Genomic DNA, 22,822 nt, shown 5'->3' on the forward strand with positions numbered 1-22,822 from the left:
TGCCATGAGAGCTCCTCTCCCTTGTGCCCTAACCATCTTGACCGCCTGGTCAAAGGATTGATACTGCACTGAACATTGCTCTTTGTCCACTGCGTCATTTACTGACCCTCCCTCGGGGTAAGACAGGTGCTGAATGAGCCTGAACTTCCCCGGTGCCTTTTTTGGGACCAGTCCCAAAGGTGACACTATCAAATCCTGTAATGGTGGGACTGCGAATGGCCCCGCCATTCTCCCTAACTCTAGCTCCTTTGCGATCTTCTCACGTACCACCCCCGGTTGCTCCTTGACGGATTTCAGGTTTCTTATTTTTTCTGTGGGCGGGACCTCTCTTATTATCGGTATCCTAAAGCCCTCCCTAAAACCGTCCCGCAGCAATTTGGCTTCCTGCTGCTTGGGATACCTGGCTAGCCACCCCAGGATCCTGCTTACGTTCACTGGGCTAACTGCTTTTTCCAGCCCCTGCCGCCGCGGGTAGCTTTCTTGGGTGATTAGCCTTCTTCCTATAGCAATCCTTTGCGGCGTGGCTTGCGTTGCAAAAGGAACATGCGTGCTTGAACTTGCACTGCGTGCGGGTGCACTGCGATTCGTTGAACGCCCAACATTTGAGGTCATGTTTCTGCGTGCTAGGCCTCCCCGCGCCGGCTGCTTGTGCCGGTGCAGCCTTCTCCGCTATACCGCTTGCTAATGCCTTGAGCCACGCGTCGAGGTCCCTAACTCCGAAGTCGATGGGCTTACCGCCCTCTGCCTTCGCTCTGAATCTCTCGTCGTACCTCAGCCAGACTGATCCCCCTTGCTCCTTGTACACGGAGTATATAAAATCCGTATATTTTAACATGCTCATCGCTACCTCGGGGTACGCTTCTATGTAACAGCCGGAGTAGGCGAACATTCCGCTCAGCCAGTTCTCAATAGTCTTGTAGCTATCGGCTTGTGCACCCCCTTTCGGTTTTGCCTTTTCTTTGTCGCTCAAGCCCTTCTCTGTCAATGAACATATATCCACAAAAACCCCTTTTTCAATCTCCTTTCTGGTTTGTTTTGGTAGGTGTCCTGCCACTGCGCTAAACTCGCAACCCACTGCGGACCCTGTCTGCAAAAATCTCTTAGCCGTGTCCTGCTGCACCTGCCCCATCCGCTCCCTAACCGCATCTGTCCCGGGGGTAAGCCCTTTCTTTTTCTTACAAGTCGCTCTGGCTAACTTTAGCTGCTCCCTCAATACTCTGCATGCCTCGTCCTCCTCTGAATCCGTTGCGCTATCCCCCTGCTCCCTCGCCTGACCTGCTCCGCCATTGCCAACCACCCCCGTGAACTTCACCATAACATTACTAACATCTTGCGATATATCTGGGGACACGATAATATTGCACAAACTGTTCATATCAACATTAGTCTCACCCATCCCGTGTGAAGATTCCCTTGCTGGACCGTCCGCGCTGGTCATCGCGCAGGATGCTGCTTTCGGTGTGGTGGCCACTTGGACCGTGTTGACTGCTGGGGCATCGCTGGCCGTAGCGTAGCCCGTGACGCTCTCTCTGCGATGGAATTCCGCGCCTCCTGACCGCTGCGTGTATGCCGGCTGCTGCTCTCGTGGCGTGATGGTACCGTGGACCGCCATATTGCTCCCGTGCGTTGATCTTGCTGGCGTGGTGAAGACTTGCACGTTCCTGTGTACTGCCTCCCTGTCGCCTTGTCTTGCCGGGGTGCCATGCTGGCTGCTGTGCTGCGCTGATCGCTGCCCTCCTCCCATCAACTGATAACGCTGCTCCTGCCTGTCTTCTTGCCTGCTGCAGCTGCACCCTCGACATCCGTGCCGTGAGTTGATGTATGCCGCCGGCGGTGATGCGTGTCGGCTGTAACTCCTAACCGGTGATGACCTGCGTGCTGCAAGATGGTGGCTGTGCTGATGTCGGGAGCTGGGCGGTGGCGAGTGGTAACGCGGGGATCTCCGGCCATAAGATGACTCCCTGCTTCCATGCCCCTTGTAATGCCTCTCCCTGCTGTGACGATGCGCGGTGTCCTGCCGCCCCCCGCCCATTTGCCCCGCCGCCGGAAGCTGTGACATCTCCCTGAACAGCTGGGTGGAAGCCTGCTGCACCCAAGCGTCCCGGCCGCCTGATGATGGCCCACCCTCGTATTCTGCTTCTCCTTTCTCCCATCTACGGGCTGGGGTTTGTGGTTGTGTGGCGGGTGAGATGGGGTTGGCGTTGCTCAAAACTTTGCCCCAAACCTTCCGCCCCTCCCCCCCGGAGTCGGGTCCGTCTGACTCCGCTGCCGCAGGGATATCCTCGTAAATAGGCGGCAGGTCACTCACCCCGTATTGCTGCTCGCTGGTGGTCGCTGCTGCCGGCTGCTTCTTCCTCTTCGCAGCCCTAGCTGTGGGATTGGAGCTGCTTTTTCTTCTCTTCTGCTCATGCAGCCGTCCTCTTCCTTTCCTGCCACCAGGGGGAGCTCCTGCCTCATTATCCCTGTGCTGCTGCTGCTGCTGACGTGCTCCTTCCGCCCCTGCAGGGTTAAAGTGTAACCCTGCGCTGTCCTCGGTCTCCTCCCTGAACCTGTGGGGTATGCTCCTCCTTCTGACCCCCCTCTCCGCTGGCCCCTCCATGCTGCTTTCTTTTGTGCTTTTGCAGGGGGGCAATGTGTGCTGTGTAGCTGCCCTGGGGTGCTGTTATTACTGGTGTCCTTATCCGGTGAATGGTGAATGTACCACCTCGGCCCCCCGCGATGCGCCCAGACTCCGGAGCCGCCGCGCGACCGGAAGTGACCGGAAGTCGCTTACCCGGCCTGTGCTCCGTGTATCTCCGTCTCCTCTGCCGCTGCCTCCGAATCGGACCCGCCGCCTGGTCGTCGCTGCAGGTGCCCTCCGCTGCTCTCCCCCTCGTTGGCCGCCGCTGCTCTCGCCCTCGCTGGCCGCCGCTGCTCTCGTCCTCGCTGGCCGCCGCTGCTGCCGATCGTAGCCGCGCTCAGAGATCCCACTCTGATCTCTGCTCTCCCTCAGTGGCCGCCTCCTCCCCCCGCCTTCCTATTTAAGCCGCCTGCTGTCCGGCCGGCCCCCCCACCTCCTACTGGCTACCAGTGACTTCAGGTGTGAAAGAGGGGACGGGCACACTTGCCCGCCCCCCCTTTCCTTCGTGCCGCTGGCCCGCGGGCCACCTGCCGCCCCTCCCCCTTACCCCTCTCCGGCGCCATCCGGCGCCTTTGTTCCCATTCTGCTAAACAGAATTTACAATCCTTTTGCTCGCATGCTGAGGTCCGCCCATCGCAGGGCAAGCCCCCAGCAACAGATTCGATCATGTTGAAATTGCAAGTGAGACACAATTTTTGTCGCTGAAATTGTGGACGCCTCCTGCTGGCACAGCCTGGCTGCGACGGCAGGAGGCCCGCAGTCATGTTTCCCATCGCAGGGGCTGCATGTTGTCACACGATAACACCCATGCAATGCCCCCCCGTTCACACCACCATGCCTCCAATACGCCAATGCCACCCCTACAACGCTCCGTCTTGGAAACGGAGCGTCGAAGCCCCCACGAACGCCTCTGCCTGTCAATCAGGGCAGAGGCGCTCGCATTTAATGCGGGTCACCGGCATTAAATGCGGGCGCAAGCTCAGGATGGGACCTGTGCATACGCCCGCGATCCAACCGGAATTACCCCCTGTAGAACTGAATGGCTTGTTTTAGTATGGTATAAACAGAAGCATGTGATCTCAGTCTCTCCAGCCATGGTAGAACTACAAGTACTAGCATGCTCTATCATACATTGGATATAAATGGTGGGATATGCTGGGAATTGTAGTTCCGCCACAGCTGGATAACCACAGTTTGAACCACCTAGAGTACAGTAACGCATATATAACTGCACATTCTCTCCTCTCGGTGCCCGCAGCTGACTGCAGAAGATCCTGTCACTCCGGCCTCACCGCCGTCCTCCTGTTATTAGCGATACTGGCGTGTGGAACTTTAGCGGCTCTCTGGTATTTCATCAGCAAGAAGAAATGTGAGATGATTATATTATATAATACTATACTTTTTATATGCATATTTTTAAGTTTTTTATTACTACACTTCCATATTACAGGTTACTGCACACAGGGCCGGCTCCAGGCCTACTAGCACCCTGAGCGAGAAAATGTAAAAGCGCCCCCCCCCCCCCCCCCATGCGCGCGCCGAAGGCGCGCGCGCTCCCGGAAAAGTGGGTGTGGCCTCTGGAAAAGTGGGTGTGGACTCGTAACTTCATATCATCAAACTGTAAAAATATTTTCACACAATTAGCATCCTTACACATAGCCACAGTAGTGTTCCTTACACACAATGTCTCCAGTATAGTGCCAGATACACATAATGTGCAGTGCCAGATAGACATGACATGCCTCCCAGCAGTGCCAGATAGACATGACATGCCTCCCAGCAGTGCCAGCTAGACATGACATGCCCCGCATCAGTGCCAGCTACACATGACATGCCCCGCAGCAGTGCCAGCTACACATGACATGCCCCCCAGCAGTGCCAGCTACACAGGATAGTGTTCACTTTTTAGGGCATGGTGCTGATCACAGGGAGGGCACATTTTTAAGTTAGGAGGGCAAAATGATGTACATACTGCTTGTTGTTCCCACACCTATATGTCAAAGCATGGACAGTGCGCGCCGAAGGCGCGCAGCAAAAATTAAGGGGAGTTACTTCGTGGGGAAGGTACGTGGCCACATAATAGTGGCAATTTGCATTACACCACACAGTAGTGCAGCTAATACACACTGCACCAGGTAGAACCTCCTATACACTTTGCGCCAGGCACAGCACTGAGACACATTGCCTAGCCACAGACGCCTAGCGGGAACACTACATGACATGCCTTCCAGCAGTGCCAGCTACACGTGACATGCCCCCCAGCAGTGCCAGCTACATAAATGGCCACACAGTGCCAGATATGCACCCACAGTTCAGATACATAAATGCCCCCAAAGTGCCAGATACATAAGTGCCTCCACAGTGCAGATATGCCCCCCACAGTGCCAGATACATGATGCCCCCGCAGTGCCAGATACATAAGTGCCTCCACAGTGCAGATATGCCCCCCACAGTGCCAGATACATGATGCCCCCGCAGTGCCAGATACATAAGTGCCCACACAGTGCCAGATATGTCCCCACTGTGCCATATATAAAAATGCCCGCACAGTGCCAGATATGCCCCCACAGGGCCAGATACATAAATCCCCCCAGTGCCAGATACATAAATGCCCACACATTGCCAGATGCATAAGTGCCCACACAGTGCCAGATGCATTATTGCCCCCCACAGTGTCAGATACATTAATGCCCCCAGTGCCAGATATGCCCCCACAGTGCCATATACATAATGCCCCCACAGTGCAGATATGCCCCCACAGTGCCAGAAACATAATGCCCCCACAGTGCAGCTATGCCCCCACAGTGCCAGATATATAATGCCCCCACAGTGCAGATATGCCCCCACAGTGCCAGATATATAATGCCCCCACAGTGCAGATATGCCCCCACAGTGCCAGATACATAATGCCCCCACAGTGCAGATATGCCCCCACAGTGCAAGAAACATAATGCCCCCACAGTGCAGCTATGCCCCCACAGTGCCAGATATGTAATGCCCCCACAGTGCAGATATGCCCCCACAGTGCCAGATATATAATGCCCCCACAGTGCAGATATGCCCCCACAGTGCCAGATATATAATGCCCCCACAGTGCAGATATGCCCCCACAGTGCAAGAAACATAATGCCCCCACAGTGCTGCTATGCCCCCACAGTGCCAGATATATAATGCCCCCACATTGCAGATATGCCCCCACAGTGCCAGATATATAATGCCCCCTCAGTGCAGATATGCCCCCACAGTGCCAGATACATAATGCCCCCACAGTGCAGATATGACCCCACAGTGCAATAAACATAATGCCCCCACAGTGCCAGATATATAATGCCCCCACAGTGCAGATTTTAACTTACATGGCATTGTCACTGCGGACTGCGGTGCTGGGAGCCGGGAGGGGGAGTACTGCTGTGGGCGCAGGCAGGCAGGCAGGCGGGCAGGCGGGCGGGCGGGCGGCTGGACGGATGAACGATTCCGTCTGCGCTGCGCGGCGCCGGCGTCTAACGTCAGACGCCGGCGCCGCACAGCGCGCTGCGCACACACACTCAGTTTGAAGGCTGGCTCCAGGCAGGAATATGGCGGCCGCAGCGTGCGGCGCCCTAAAAGAGTGGCGCCCCGCGCGGCCGCTCCAGTCGAACATGCCTGGAGCCGGCCCTGACTGCACAAAATATATAAAAGCATGAATTGCATTAAGCACAGCTTTCGTTTCCTGCTAAGAATAAAGGGCTGATTTGATCATTGGCCACATGGGGGTACGGTCACAAAGGGGAATGTCTGGCGCTTCATGGTGGTCATTCCAAGTTGTTCGCTCGCAAGGCGATTTTAGCAGAGTTGCTCACGCTAAGCCGCCGCCTACTGGGAGTGAATCTTAGCATCTTAAAATTGCGAACGATGTATTCGCAATATTGCGATTACAAACTTCTTAGCAGTTTCTGAGTAGCTCCAGACTTACTCAGCATCTGCGATCAGTTCAGTGCTTGTCGTTCCTGGTTTGACGTCATAAACACACCCAGCGTTCGCCCAGACACTCCCCCGTTTCTCCAGCCACTCCCGCGTTTTTTCCGGAAACGGTAGCGTTTTTTCCCACACGCCCATAAAACGGCCTGTTTCCGCCCAGTAACACCCATTACCTGTCAATCACACTACGATCGCCGGAGCGAAGAAAAAGCCGTGAGTAAAAATACTATCTTCATAGCAAAATTACTTGGCGCAGTCGCAGTGCGGATATTGCGCATGCGCACTAAGCGGAAAATCACTGCGATGCAAAGAAATTTACTGAGCGAACGACTCGGAATGAGGGCCCATATACTCAATTCTCCCCTGACATTACCCTTCAATTGCTTACACAGTGGCTCTATGCGGAGTGAAGACACTCCAACGTTCCTGAAACTGCGACTGCCCTGTCTAAAGCATGGCAACTGGGGGAGGTACGAGGTGTGGCTGTTAAATAACGAGACTGCACTTGTAAAAAAAAGTAGTTAAAAGTGAACGGGGGAACACTGACCCTGGTCTATCCCGAAACGGTTTTGCAAGTCTCACCCCTCTCACACAGATAGTTTGCTGTCACACAAGAAGTTGCGTTTTCCCCATGCGTTGTACAAATGCTTAGTTCAAAAGTAGAGCAATGTGTTAACTTAAAATGTTTAGTTAAATTGAACAAAACTCCCACTGAATCTTTCCTTATGCTAACCGAGGCTTACGGGGGAGATTGAATGTCACGTGCACGTACATTTGTGAGGAACAAAAGATTTAAAGGAACATTTACTAAGCAGTGATGAGAGCGGAGAAGTGAGCCACTGGAGAAGTTGCCCCATCAACCAATCAGCAGCTCGGTATCATTTTATAGTATGCAAATTATAGATGTTACTTCAGTGCTGATTGGTTGCCTTGGGCAATTTCTCCACTGGCTCACTTCTCTGCTCCTATCACTGCTTAGTAAACGTCCCCCTTAGTGACAGCCGTGCACTTGTGGAAGATGATGAACGTCCCTGAACGCCTTGCACATCAAAAACAAACAAAAATGTGGAAAAAACTGAGAAAATTGTTTGAATTGACCGTCAACTCAGCATCCGAATGACAGCAGAAATGATACACAGCGACAAAGAAACTGTTAGGCAAGTTTTGCACCAAGATCTTAACGTGACAAAAGTTTGAGCTAAGATGGTTCCGAGGCTTCTCAGTACCGAACAGAAAGAAAATCGAAAGTGAATTTGTACACACATTTTGGAACAAATTCAAGCGTATTCACATTTTTTAGATAAAGTTATTACCTGTGATGAAACACGGATCTTCCAGTACGATCTGGGGACACAACGCCAATACATGCACTGGGAAACACACCATCATCACCAAGAATGAAGAAAGCATGTCAAAGCAAATACAAATTCAAGGCCATGTTATAAATCAAAGGTGTTATTTGGACTTGGCACAAGAAGGTGCAACAGTGAATCAACATTACTACAAAAATGTTTTAGAAACTTTGTGGGAAAGAATAAAAAGAAAGAGGCCAGAGTTGTGGAAAACTGGTTTCATCCTCCATAAGGACAATGCTCCAGCCCACACAGCTCTCTCTGTGAAGAAGTGTTTGGCCGAGAAACAGATTGCAGTGCTAGAATACCCTCTATACTCGTCAGACCATGCACTTCTTTCTTTTCCATAAAGTCAAATCTGTACTGAAGGGAACCCGTTCTGCATCAGTTACTGAGGTAAAGAAGATAACTACGTAGTTGTTGCGACAGCTGACGGATAATGAGCTACAGAGCTGCTCTGACCAATGGAAAATAAGAATGCAGCAGTGTGTGGATGCAGAAGGGGAGTACATAGAAGGGCAATGGAGTTAAAATGTACTTAATATAATTAAAAGTTAATTATAGCATCAGTCTCTAATAGCCATACCACATATGGGTGTGGATCATAGGGCCGACAGTAACTATGTCGACAGTCATTATGACATAAGGACGTTATTTCCACTAATCACACTTTGCAAATTATCACCTTTTCTCACCATAAAGTTCTGGATCTGGTGAAGTGGGGTCACTTCCATGATGCTATTCCTTTCAATTTATCAGTAGCACTATATTGTCCAGCTCCACTGTGGATTTGCCTCACCATTTGAGAACTGCTTACATCATATTTTGGATGGTGGCTTCTAAAGAGCTTCCTGTGAGTAAACTAGTGCTCCAAACCGATTCCCCCTGATGAAGTCCTTATAAGGATGAAACGCGTCAGTTACAGAGATAAATTCTCTTCTTATAGGACAGCAAGCCCCAGAAAATACCAGTCTTGTAGGGGTTTATGTATTTGTCCATTTGTCATGATATTGTGATAAAATTAATTTTAATATATTTTTATGTATTTGGTTGCTGGTTGGATTCTAATTTTAATTTGATTATTATATTGTTCTTTAATATTGTGTATTGTGTGCTCTCTGAATTTTGCTTTCTATATATAGTATATGTATTTAGCAACAATGTATCTGAAGGATGACTACTAAGTGCCCTATAACATATACTGTTACTATTACTATAATCTGGAATTTGTGTACTTTATCCAACAGTTATATTCATTTGTTTCATTTGTTTCTTGGGGAAATATTTTTTTCCTAACCTTATGGAGGGAAATCTGTGATTTGTGGTTTTCTCTTCTATAGATTTCCAGCGGTTCCAGGTGAGCCCCATCCACGTGGATCCGATTAGGACAGATGATGAGCAGGTGACTCTGTACTGTGTGGCCTCTAGCTGTCCAGCGGACGTAGATGTGGCCTGGACTGTGATAGAGAACGGTGGTGAGAAGTTCACTATGTCAAACCCTCTTCCGCATGGTGATGAAGAGAAGGACCTGTTATATTGCAGTGATCACACTGACTACACTGTGAGGACAGACCGGTCGCAGTCCCCAGAGGACAATCTGTACAACGCTGTCACTGCGCTGAGGTTTAAACATACCGAATCCAAACTCAAAGACATAGCGGCCACCTGCACCTTCAGCTGTGATGGGAGAAGCGAGGAGAAGAGTTGGAATTACAGCTGGACTTTAAGTAAGAAAACCTGCTGTAATTTGTAATGTTGTTGGTAAGGGTTCTGTTATCAGTGATGGTATTACCATTGGGCAGACATAGATGATTGGTTAGAGGGCACTGAAAACACTGAAGGCTCGATGTGTCATCGCTTGGAGAATGATAAAGTGAAGAGAGATAAAGTACCAGCCAACCAGCTCCTGTCATTTTTCAAACACAGCCTGCAACATGACAGTTAGGAGCTGATTGGCTGGTACTTTATTTCTCTCCACTTTTTCACTCTCCAAGTGATGATGCATCTAGCCCTGAATGAGTGATATAATGGTGTGCCGTCACTGACTCGGAGGAAGAGCAGCCAGCAGCTACTTCCCCATAAAGCTGCCTGCAGCTGCACCGCTATGTCTGTGGTGAGCTGGGGGTGTGGCATTTGTCTATGTCATTACTTTATTTTATATATATACATATATATATATATAATATACTAATGCCGCAGTCACTAGGATTTGCACATAGACGCCCACCAGTTGCGTCCACCTCTGAAATACGACCAAAGTACCAACCAATCAGCTCCTAGCTGCCATGGTACAGGCTGTGCTAGAAACATGACAGAAGCTGGTACTTTATTTCTCTCCACTTTGTTTCTCTCCATGACTTGATAAATCTCACCCATAATTTTAACCAGTGAACCATCCCTCAGTAAACAGGATTACCAAAAACCAATGTTACCTTTAGAGATACCCCTAGTGAGGTGGGGCAAGAATGAGGTAGGGGTAATGCCAGGAAACCCTGTTCCCTGATTGCAGTGGAAATGGGGATACAGTCAAAATGCAGATAGGCAGAAAACCAACAGTGGGAGAGACAGAATCACCACATATCCCGCCGGGTAGGTAGTGGGATTAGAGTTAGGCAGTGTGTGTGTGTGTGTGTGTGTGTGTGTGTGTGTGTGTCTGTCAGTGGGGGGCGGGGTTACGCTGTGGCGGGGGGTTAGGGGAAGGGTAAAAACACTTACCGTGATGTGTCAGGATTCTATCCGTCGATATTCTGCTGTTGGTCTTCTGTCCGTCGGAATCCTGACTGCTGGGATTTTGGGGGTCATTCCGACCTGATCGCAGCGTGCTTTCGTTTGCACAGCTGCAACCGGGTCACTACTGTGCACGCACATGGGCCGTAATGCGCACGTGCATGCCGGGTAACGACGAAGGGAAAGAAGAAAGCGATCACAGCGGCGATCGCTTGAAGATTGACTGGCGGTGGGCGTTCCTGGGCGGCAACACAGCGTCCGGAGCCATTTTCAGGGAGTGGTAAGAAAAAACGCAGGCGTGTTTGAAGAAACGCAGGCGTGTCCAGGGCGGGTGTTTGACGTCAGAGCCAGGACCGAACAGGCTGAAAACGTTGCAGCTGGTAAGTAAGTCTAGCCCTACTTACAAACTGCACAAATGTATTCCCCATAGCAGGGCTGCACAAGCGAACGCAGCCTTGCTATGGGAAAAACCCACCCCCATAGGCGGAGTATAGTTGATCACACGGGCTGCAAAAAGCAGCTTTGTGCGATCAACTCGGAATGAGGACCTTTGTACCTAACCCATACAATGTTTAATATGAAGATTAGTAGTAATTTAAAAATAACTTTTATTGATCACTATAAGGGCTTCATTCATTTCAGGGAGAGGATGGGTCAGCTAAAGGTGGGGAGCTTCCATTCGGATCCACCTGGTTCAAAATATGAATAAAATATCCATGTTCTATTGTTTGCAGAAAAGCCAGAGATATCTGCCCCTATACAGCTGTCTCTGTGTGACTCCGGGGATGTCCTGTCCTCTGTGGCTCTGGAGAAGTTTTATCCCAGGGATATCCGGATAACATGGAGCTGCGGGGTTGGACATTACCAGGAGCTGGGAACGGCTACAGACAGAATTATAAAACATACTGACAACACGTATAATGCTGGAAGTGACTGCAGGGTCCCCGGACATCTCTTCAGGGATCCAGGATTCAGAGTCCGTGTGACGTGGAGACATGAGTCTATGGATGAGGCGGAGTCCCGGGAAGTGTGTGTAACAGGTGACATCACTGAGAATGGTGGATTCTGCTTTATTAATGTCTAGTTACTCTTCACACTGTCTCCCATTATACCTCTCTGTGTTACAGACCTTCCTTGGCGCCCAGTGATGGATGACATCATAAAGCCGCCATTAGTACAGGGAACAGAGGCCAAACTGCAGTGCAGAATCCTGGGGTACTACCCGGGTGACCTGGGGGTGACGTGGATGAGGAGAGAAGCTGGAAAGCAGGACCTGTATGAGGTGTCTCCCAGTGACAGATACAAGATCCCAGTAATGGAGATCACACAGGAGCCTGATAAGACTTACACCTGCACAGCCAGCCTGATTGTAGCCGTGTCAGCGGTAACGGAACACGGGTCAGAATTCATCTGCCGGGTGACACACCCCACTCTGGTGACCCCACTGGAAAAGAGGACGGGAGAGCTCAGGGTGACAGGTGAGTGTAAATATGTAAAGGAATAATTTAAACATATTATTTACAGGTCTTTACTTAATATTTTATGAACATTATGCTCAATAGTTTGTTACTTTAAAGGTATTACTGTTGTGTTTGTGGCATTGTGTGTTACAGGCTGGAGTGTGTTACTTCCTGGTTAGTGTTCTAAATGCAGCGCCTATTTCTATCAAGAAAAGGTGCCCGTACTCTGAAAGATAGGTACCGCGGCTCACTGTGGTACTCAGCTTCCACACTGTGGATAAGTGCTCAGATTCTTATTCTGTTCATTGCTGCAATTACGTCCCCGATTTCTTAAACATCCTAGTGATATTTGGTGGACCCCCTTCTTTTAAAGTAAAGCATTCATTACCTTCAAAACCAGAAATAAAGACACGGAGACTTGAATTTTGGCAGAAAAATTGCTAGCTATTTATTTGACCCTAACCAGTAGCAAACCTGTAATAGAAAATTTTATTAAGATGCCGATCCAGCCGGCATATGGTGACAGCAAAAAGAACGGCTCTATTAACCTAAATTAACCTTAAAATACAAAAAATTCGAGACCATCCTAATTTTACTACAACTATCACAAACCGGTAATAGGTGACAACTCAACCCCCACAGTGACTACCCACCGCTCCTGGGTGCCCTGCCGCTGCCTTCCCGGACGGGTGGTCAAGCGACCAATAAGTCGATGGAGGTGAGTGCACCTAAACCACACCAAACTGTAAAACACTACAGCTTACCATACAAAAACAAACTGCCGTTCTTTTCCGCCAATAAATAGCCAACGATAAAACCAGCCAACAACTTAACGCCAAGGCACCACGTGCCAGAATTTCTGACCACAGGGGCGGGAGGGTGGGAAGGCAAATCACCACAAGAGAGAGCTAAAATGGCCTCACCTTCCCTATATATATCAAACCCTCCCCTTCAAATAAGGCTGTACTTTCCTCACAGCTAGGTCCACCCCTCACCAGATGTTTAACTCTTTCCTCTCCTATGCAGTCAATTCTCTCTCCTAAACATCCTAGTGATATTTGGTGGACCCCCTTCTTTTAAAGTAAAGCATTCATTACCTTCAAAACCAGAAATAAAGACACGGAGACTTGAATTTTGGCAGAAAAATTGCTAGCTATTTATTTGACCCTAACCAGTAGCAAACCTGTAATAGAAAATTTTATTAAGATGCCGATCCAGCCGGCATATGGTGGCAGCAAAAAGAACGGCTCTATTAACCTAAATTAACCTTAAAATACAAAAAATTCGAGACCATCCTAATTTTACTACAACTATCACAAACCGGTAATAGGTGACAACTCAACCCCCACAGTGACTACCCACCGCTCCTGGGTGCCCTGCCGCTGCCTTCCCGGACGGGTGGTCAAGCGGCCAATAAGTCGATGGAGGTGAGTGCACCTAAACCACACCAAACTGTAAAACACTACAGTTTACCATACAAATACAAACTGCCGTTCTTTTCCGCCAACAGCGAAAGACTCCTTCCCAGAGTCTTCGCACCGCCTCCATAACCTCACCCTAACTCCTGCAACACTAGGAACAGATCCTCCAGGAAAAGCATCATCCCCTCACTGGATAGATGCATACCATCAGGCCGAAAAAGGTGACTGTCTCTGAACCGAATCCTAGGGTGGCGAACCACTTGGCCTCCGTGGGACAACACCCACTTCGCCACCGCCCCATTCACCTTCTGCCTGGCCTCCTCATTTTCGCGACCGTCCGCCACACCTTGCCAACTCAACCTTGGCACCATCAAGGAGAATACCAATACACAATTGGTCCATGCTGCGGCCAAACTTGCCAGATCCTGTATCATGGCCCACCGCATCTCCAAAGAAGTCCGCTTCCCCAGGCCGTTGCCACCTAAATGGACAACCAACACCCTAGGGCTCCATGCTTGCTGGCCTGACTCACTAGTCTACTTCTCAACTCCGTCCACATCATCCCTTGCCAACCAAGCCAACAAACTCCTCGAGCCCTAGGAAACATCTGTGCCCCCTCCGAGGCCAAAACTGGGCGGCCCAATACACATAAGAGTGGCCAACCACCCAAATAGGCAAGTCATCTTCCAACCAACCTGAAGAGGAGGAAAAGGGGGTAAAAGTGGTTACTAATCATCTATACCATTGTTTAATTTACTGCATTAACCTGAAGGATCTGCCAAAAAGAAACATTTTGTTTCCGTATATTGCAGCAGTCCCGGCCTAGCCGATCTGCACGAGCTTCCAGCCAATTTGAAGCAGAACATGAACACACAAATGGGAAAGATGAAAACAAACTTAAGAAATTAACAAAAAGGGGGGGGGGGGTAAAAAAGGGGTAAAACATGTAATAACTCAGCTGGAGGTGAAAGCGTAAAGACCTGCTGAGGGACTCTGATTAGAACAGATTAGCCGAATTGTGGATTAGAATTCAGTCCGTCAAGTCAGGCAAAAAAATCGCAAAATAACTCCAGACCCCCGCTGCCGGCTCATGCCCGCAACGGCGAATAGCTAATCCCTGAGTAGGCTAAAAGGGGGGAAGACAAACACACGCACAACACCATAACGTACTGAACTGTACAACATGACTGAACAACTGTAATTAAACAACAAACTACGCGCGAGCCAACATCTCATGCAACGGGGCGAATATATTGTCTGTAACTTGACGACTTCCATCGCCCCACCGCCTGGACCTCGTCCATGGAAAATCCCGCCGCCGCAGCCCCTATGCGGAAGGAATGCGTCCCGAACGCAGCGGGTGGAAGGCCCAAGCTCGCAAGACAGCGACCCAGCATCCAATGAAATTGATACTTCGTCACCGGCAGCCCGTCATCATGCAGCAGCCATGACCCCCGACTGCCGGGCCGTACTGCCGCATACTACCCTGCCACACTTACTGGGCAAATGCTCCCATCCAGTGCCGGAACCAAGGTGACCCAACGACCTCTCCCCACTTGGTCCGTCTTAGAGCGATGCCATCCGCAAAGCAAGGACCTCTCACCCACCACCATGTCCTCGACCAGCATGCGCGAATCTGCTTGCTTAGAAGGCGCCACCAATTCCGAAACCCTAAAGGCTCCGTGGTAAGCAATTGAGAACGCCAAACTGAACAACAGCGACTCAAACCTGGACGATGCGACACCTCCTACCGCCCTGATAACAGCCGGCAACAAGGCCGCATCAATGGGCCGCCTCCTGTCAGGCGGCGTCGGCGCGACTCGCGCCCATCCTTTCATTGTCGTCAGCAGAATCCCACTCTTAGTCACGTCGGTGACGCCCTTTATTTTGCTGAAAACGAAATCCCAGCCAAGTATCGGGATACCACCGCTCTGGACCTACCCGAAACAATCAGCTGCCAAATAAAAGAAAGCATAATCCGATGCCCGCTCTTAACTTGCGAATTTCATCCTTGCACAAACTCCTCCCATTCGCTCCAAGCTTGCCTGTAAGCCTTAAGCGTGGTTGGCGCGACTGACCGCAACGCTAGACCCTCCAGTCCGGCCCGATCACCTGCCAAACATAACCGGGACAATGAAAACCATGCTCGTCGGCCTCGGGTGCCAACGAACAAAATCTTTCCCACTGCCCTCGTGATAACGCGTCAGCAATTCCGTTCTCTAGCCCCGGCACGTGCTGCGCGCGGAACCACACGTTCCGACGAAGGCATGTCAACAGCAACTGCCCCAGCACCCGCAGAACGACCAGCGACTTCGCCCTCTGGTTATTTATCGCATGCACCACGCCCAGATTGTCACATCTAAACAAGATGCTGCAATGAGCCAGCCGATCGCCCCATACCTCCAGTGCTACCATAATGGGGAAAAGCTCCAGCAGCAAAAGGTCCTAAGTTAAACCTTCGCGATGCCATTCCGCCGGCCACGAGGCCGCGCACCAAGATTCCTCCAGATAGCAACCGAATCCAGAGGCACCCGCTGCATAGGTGAACAGCTGCAACCGAGCGCTGTCCACCATTGGGGCCTGCCATATACATACCCCGTTGAAGTCCTCTAGGAACGAGGCCCATACGGCCAAATCCCTCTTGATCTCTGAGGACAAACGCACAAAATGGTGTGGTCTGACACACCCCGCAGTCGCCCTTTTTAGCTTCCGGCAGAAAACCCTGCCCATCGGGATTACCCGACAAGCAAAGTTAAACATGCCCAGCAAGGACTGCGCCTGCCGCAGTGTGACCTTACGCGACCCCTCAAACCGGCAAATAGCGTCGCGGAGCTTCACCACCTTGCCCCGAGGCAGCCGACACGATCCTGCCACCGTGTCAATCTCAATCCCCAAACAGGACAAACAGGAGGACGGGCCCTCTGTTCTATCCTCGGCTACCGGAACGCCGAAGTGGAAAAACAGCGCTCGGATGCTGAAAAGCAAGTTGCCGCACCGTGGTGAATTTGCCAGACCCGCGCACAGGAAGTCATCAAGGTAATGTGTTACCCCGTGACCCCCTGACGAAGACTCCACGCACCAATGTAGAAACGTGCTAAAACGCTCGAAAAATTAGCATGAAACGGAACATCCCATCGGCAAACATTTGTCGATGAAATACTCCGCTCCGATCCGGAAACCCATAAAACGGAACGAGTCCGGATGTAATGGCAGTAACCGAAAAACGAACTCAACATCGATCTTAGCCATGAGGGCCCCAGTCCCGTAACCGCGGACCATCTCCAACACTTCGTCAAACGACTGATACACCACCGAGCAATGAGCCGGCGGTATTGCGTCGTTGACCGACGCCCCCGACGGGTAAGAAAGATGCTGAATGAGCCGGAAAGCGCCTGGAGTCTTCTTGGGAACCACCCCCACTGGAGAGTGACCAAGTCATCCACCGGGGGTGATAGGAACGGTCCCTCCATACTGCCCAACCTGACCTCTTTATCCACTTTCTCCCTCAGTACTAACGGCAAGGCTCGGGCAGACTGGAGGTTCCGCTGGGCCCGCACGGACACCTCGCTCGCAACAGGCAAGCGAAACCCAAACTGAAAACCGGAAAACAAAAATTGTGCATCCTCCCTATTCGGATACCAGTCAAACCACCGGCCCATTGTTTCCAACTTAATTGGTGTTGGTGCTCTGCGGAGCGCTCCCGCCCGCGGCTGGCCTGGGGTAAGTTGGCTAACCCCGGGCACCCTGCCGACTGCCTTTGAAGCAGGAGGAGGCTGGGTGGGATCCGCCACGCTGCAGGCATGAGTGTCGAAAATGATACTGTTTGCCGAAGGAACACGCCGCGTTGTTAAACGCGAAACATTTTCTTTTTGTGGCGGCTCGCCCCCCTGCGCGGACGGCCGATCAACCCGGCTTGGCCAACCCGCCGTCCGCCCCCGGCTTCCGGGGCTCCTCAGCCTGTTGCGAAGCCCGCGTGACCTTGAGCCAGACCTCAACGTCCTTGAACCCAAAATCCATGACCTGCAAACCGTCCTGCTTTTCCCTGAATTCCTGGTCGTACTTACGCCATTCCGAACCCGAAGACGTGCGCTGTATGTCATGCATGAGATGCAGGTACCAAATTATGTTAACGTGCTCGTTTGGCCTGTCCTCCAGGTAACACGCCGCGAAGACCCAAAACCCGGCCAGCCAATTATCGAAGGTACGGAATGCCTCAGCCCCGATGCCCTTCTTTGCGACCGTCGCCTTATACTCCTTCTTCGCGTCCTTCGTCAAGACGAACACATCCACGAAGTCCCCCCTGCGAATCTTCCTGCGGCAACTATCTCGCAGCCCTCGCATTACAGCAGTATAGTCGCAGAGCACGACACCGGGCAAATCGCGGCACTTCTTGGCCCTACGAGTTTCCTCGCTAAGCCGCTTGCGTCTCTTACGCCTCTTCTGCTGGCCCGCTGCCCTCTTGGCGAATTTCGTCGCCCGCTTCCTCGCCCTAGTCGTGCTACTGACTTCGGACGCCTGCGACAACAGAGACGATGAAGAGGAGGAAGAGGAAGAACTACGGGGACTAGAGCTCGTGGAGGAACCCGATACCGACTGCACCACCTCACCTGATGCCGCCAACTGCCCCGACATGGAATCCTCCGGCGTGGCCAAACCGACGTCTTCCTCCTCGAACTCTGCCATCTCCTCTTCCCCGAGCTCCCCTGATGCTGTCGACTGTTCGGACTGGGAGTCCTCCAGTGTGGAAACTTCGAAATACTCCCATCGCTCACGTCCACCTCAACCTCTCCGCGATCACCTGAAAAAGAAGACAAAGTACGGGACCCGGAAACCACTCCCGGGGCCTGCCTAGCACTGCGGGGCAAAGACATTCCCACCTCGCGTCCGCGCTCCGTCCGTACTGGACAGTGTCCCAAAAGCGCCGCCCCCAGGAGACGGAAAGCGCACGCTATTCGCTGAGCCGCTGACCCCGGCTGCGTACCGGACGCCCTCGCTTCTGCGTGCGCGCCCGTGGATGCGGCTGCAGCCAATGGGCCCAATGCCACCACCACCGTCGACAGAGCCGACGCCAACTCTCTGGAAGTCTCCTGACTTCCCCAAAAGTCGCGGCCGGCACCAGCGGGAGCCCCACGCAGATGCCGGCGCACCTCTCCTGGCACGTCGGCCGGCAGGCGCCGATAAGGGACCCAACGGCCAATGCCCCGCCTGGCCTGCTGGTGATCCGCTGGCCCCCTTGACCACAATTGGCGTGGCCCCCCGCCAATCATCTATCCTATCCTGTGCCTGCTGGCCCTCACTATCGCTGCTGTGCCTGCCACCGGCCCCCCTGCGCGTGCCCTCCCCCCGCAGGCTGGAGCTCTCTCTGTCTGCAGGGAAGGCACCTCTGTGGGGCTCAATGCTGCCGCGCCCTATCCTGGGACGCCCCCCCTCCCCCCGCCGCCGTTCCCCGCCGGCTGTAAGGGAGGCAGCAGGGGAGACGTAGAAACTGGCTAGTGATGGGTAGTTCATGAAAGATTAGTTCAAAATCAACTAATCTTCAAAGTGAAATAGTTTATTCAGTTCACAGCTTTGGCAAAGATTAGTTGATCAGGAAGGAGGAGTCAGACACAGACACAGACAGAATAGAGCCAGCAGCTGCATTAGGCTTCTCACTGTCTCACTCACTTCACTGGATTTTCACTCCCTGAAACTGATGCTGTAAAATGAAAGGTAAAAGTACAACACAGCCCAGCAATACAGATCTAATAAATAAAATAGTATCTGCACTGCCTAGCCCAAGTCTATGTGTGTCTGTGAGTGAGCATGTGTGTCATGCTGCTCACCTTTCTGTGATATAATCACTGTCCTATTAGTTCAGATGTCCAAACACTTGCTGCTGCTTCTGGTACTACTTACTTCTGTGCATACTGCTTGTGCAGAATCTTCTGCTGGGTGTTGTGAAACTCCTACCTACATGCTGATACAGCAGCACTGGTGTTATTCAGCTCTCACTCAGCAATACTCACACAAGGCAAATCACCACAAGAGAGAGCTAAAATGGCCTCACCTTCCCTATATATATCAAACCCTCCCCTTCAAAAAAGGCTGTACTTTCCTCACAGCTAGGTCCACCCCTCACCAGATGTTTAACTCTTTCCTCTCCTATGCAGTCAATTCTCTCTCCTTCTGCTTTTGGAACTAGTAGTAAAAGCCACACTGTTGTTGCATGCTGTTTGGCAGTCAAGCAGCACACTGTGATTGCACCAATCTGAGTGTGATATCATACATTCAGTCATTCTCTCACCGAGGGAAAACTAGGGGTGAGGATTAAAAAATGCTAACAGTAGTAGACAGTTATACTCCCAATTAGTTGTATGGCGGACACATGGGAAGTTTATTCCTTCAGGAACATCCTTACTGTGTATAGATAGCACTATATAATATATTTCACTCTCGCTTTTAAAGTTCTCTACCAGAGAAGTATGGTGCCAAAAAGTGTGTGCATCAATGGATGTGTGGTCAGACTCACATGAAATATGCAGAGTCAGTTTCAGTAGTGGCATCCAGCAATTGCTAAATCAATTCTTACTAGTAAGTCTGCTGAGAATGGCTTCTGCAGTACTGCTGGTGTAGCAGAGAATGGCTTCTGCAGTACTGCTGGTGTAGCAGTGTGTGTTCTCATGCAACACCAACGTGTCGCGGATGAGAGCAGATATCTCCTGGCATTACTTCTGACTTTTCGTTCCACCTCTCTAACTGGGGAGATTGCTGGTATATTGACTCAGGAATCAGAAGGAATTTCAGTTGCAATTAAGGAATAGGAGACAAGGTAATTACAATCACAAAAGATGGGACAATCACAGCCCATCTGAGAATAGGAGATGATATCAAAGTCACAGAAATACTAGATGTGTTATATGTATGGGGACAAACCTTATTGCCATAAGAATTCTAGAGCAGAGTTCAGTTCATAGAAGGAAAGTGTATGGTGAGAACAAAAAGAGGGACTGCAATACAGTAGTAACAGGAACACGGTGCCGACAACTTTATGTCCTAGGCACAGAGGACTGTTATGCGATGATGTCTTCTGACTCTTAATCTATGGAACTTTGGCACAGATGGCTAGGTCATCTTCGGTATAACAGCTTCCAGAAACTTCTTGATGGGATGATGACAGGAATATCCAAGAGTAACACAGAAAGACCAATGTGTGATACCTGTTTAATTAGCAAACAAACTAATTGTCCCTCTCCAAATTCAGCAACCTTGACTCTTGAAATTGGTGCATACAGATGTGTGTGGTCAGATGGAAGTGACATCAATACGTGGATACAGATACTTCATAACATTCATCAATGACTTCACTAGAGTCTTATTTCATTAGCGCCAAAAATGAAGTAATGAGTAAATTGCAGACTACAAGAGATCAGTAGAAACTCATACTGGTTGCAAATTGAAAGTTTTGAGGTCTGGCAATGAAGGAAAATACCAAAAAAAATGTCCTTTCTAAAGAAACATGGCACTGAACATCAATATCTACAGCGGTATGACTAAAGTACCATGGTTGGGAAGAAAACCAACCATCATCTCATAGTATTTGGGTGCATTGCATATATACATATTCAGAAGGAACATAAGATGGATCCGAAATCTGTGAAATGTAGATTATGGTGCATGGATGCTGCCAAGAGAGTAAAGGTTACAGGCTCTGGGACTCTAAAAAGAAATAGCTTATAAGGTCAACAGTTAGATTTCAAGAAACAGCACCTCATAAAATAAAGCTGGAAAACAAATTGCAAAGCAAGTATGTGATATTGGACATGCCAGCAGATGGAGTCATGTCTGAGATTAGAAACCACCACAGGACAAAACTTCTGCAAGATCAAATAGTGGAAGACCACCTAAGAGATACCACAAGTTATCCAAAATTCCAAGAATTGTAATATTCCGAAATATGCAATTTTTTGAAAGCGTCTGAGATAATGACACCTTTATTTTCTGATGGCCAAGTGTACACAAACTTTGTTTATTGCACAATTTGTTTTATGTTTTCTGTAAAATGACCTTCAGGCTGTGTGTATAACGTGTATATGAAACATAAAACCGTATTGTGTAAAGTCTTGGGTTCCATCCCCATGAGATCTCATTATGGTATGCAAATATGCCAATGTATGGAAGAATACAATATCTGAAATACTCCTGGGCTCAAGCATTTTGGATATCGGAGACTCAACCTGTATGAGGAGTTTGCAAATATCACATTCTGTGAATCCCAAAACATACAGGAAGAAAAGTCAAGGGCAGACTGGAGGGAATGGATATCAGCAATAGACAAGGAGATGACATCACTCAATGATAATGATACATGGACTAGTTAACAGGCCAAGTCACCGCAAAACAGCGAAGAGCAAATGGGTTTTCTGCAGAAAGATGAAAGCAGATGGGACCATCACTGTTATACTGTACAGCTTGTCACAAAGGGTTATACATGCAGAGAGCTGGAGTTGACTATGCTGAAATCTACTCTGTGTTGGCAAGGTACAGCACATTACGTATAGTCATTGCCATATTTGCCTTGTACAATTTGCTGTTCTACCAATTACAGATGAGTCCAGCATCCTCTGACCCGAGATTATTCACAATCGCAGATCATTTGCTATGACCAGCGAGCAAAATGAGAAAAGCTCCTAATCAGAATTCTATTGGGCATTTAATGTACGCAAGTGATGGAACTTGCCCTGACATCACACATGCAGTAAGCCAAGTAGGACAATTGTGCATTAATCCTGGGAAGTAACATTGGATTGCAGTTAAGAGAATCTTCAGATACCTGAAAGGTTCATCTTCCTTGAAACTAGAATGCACCAAATCGGGAAATTCTACACTGAAAGAATTTCTGTGATGCCGATTGGGGACCTGATAGGGATGACCGTCATTCCTGTATGGGTTATCTATTTTATTGGCAAGTGCAGCAAGTAGCACTAGCAGAAACAGCCAAGGAAGCGTTACACCTCAAAGAGACTTTGGGCCTAAATCAGATCTGATCGCAGCAGCAAATTTGTATGTTAGTGGGCAAAACCATGTGCACTGCGGTTGGGGGGAGGGGGGGGGGGGCAGATATAACATGTGCGGAGAGAGTTGGATTTGGGTGGGGTGAGTTCAAACTGAAATCTAAATTGCAGTGTAAAAATAAAGCAGCCAGTATTTACCCTGCACAGAAACAAAATAACCCACCCAAATCTAACTATCTCTGCACATGTTATATCTGCCCCCCCTGCAGTGCACATGGTTTTGTCCATTAGCTAA

The 22,822-nt window shown here is 50.1% G+C and overlaps 1 protein-coding gene across 1 annotated transcript in view; it reads left to right on the forward strand.

Moving 5' to 3' along the window:
• LOC134944447 (uncharacterized) overlaps positions 1-22,822 on the forward strand; it is a 193,583-nt gene that overhangs the window by 57,252 nt on the left and 113,509 nt on the right. Inside the window, exons 5-8 of the mRNA XM_063933022.1 lie at positions 3,879-3,989; positions 9,270-9,656; positions 11,391-11,696; positions 11,784-12,134. Coding sequence (XP_063789092.1) covers positions 3,879-3,989; positions 9,270-9,656; positions 11,391-11,696; positions 11,784-12,134 — 1,155 coding nt within the window. The remainder of the gene's footprint in view (positions 1-3,878; positions 3,990-9,269; positions 9,657-11,390; positions 11,697-11,783; positions 12,135-22,822) is intronic.

This window comes from Pseudophryne corroboree, chromosome 7 (assembly GCF_028390025.1).
Source record: "Pseudophryne corroboree isolate aPseCor3 chromosome 7, aPseCor3.hap2, whole genome shotgun sequence".
NCBI lineage: Eukaryota > Metazoa > Chordata > Amphibia > Anura > Myobatrachidae > Pseudophryne > Pseudophryne corroboree.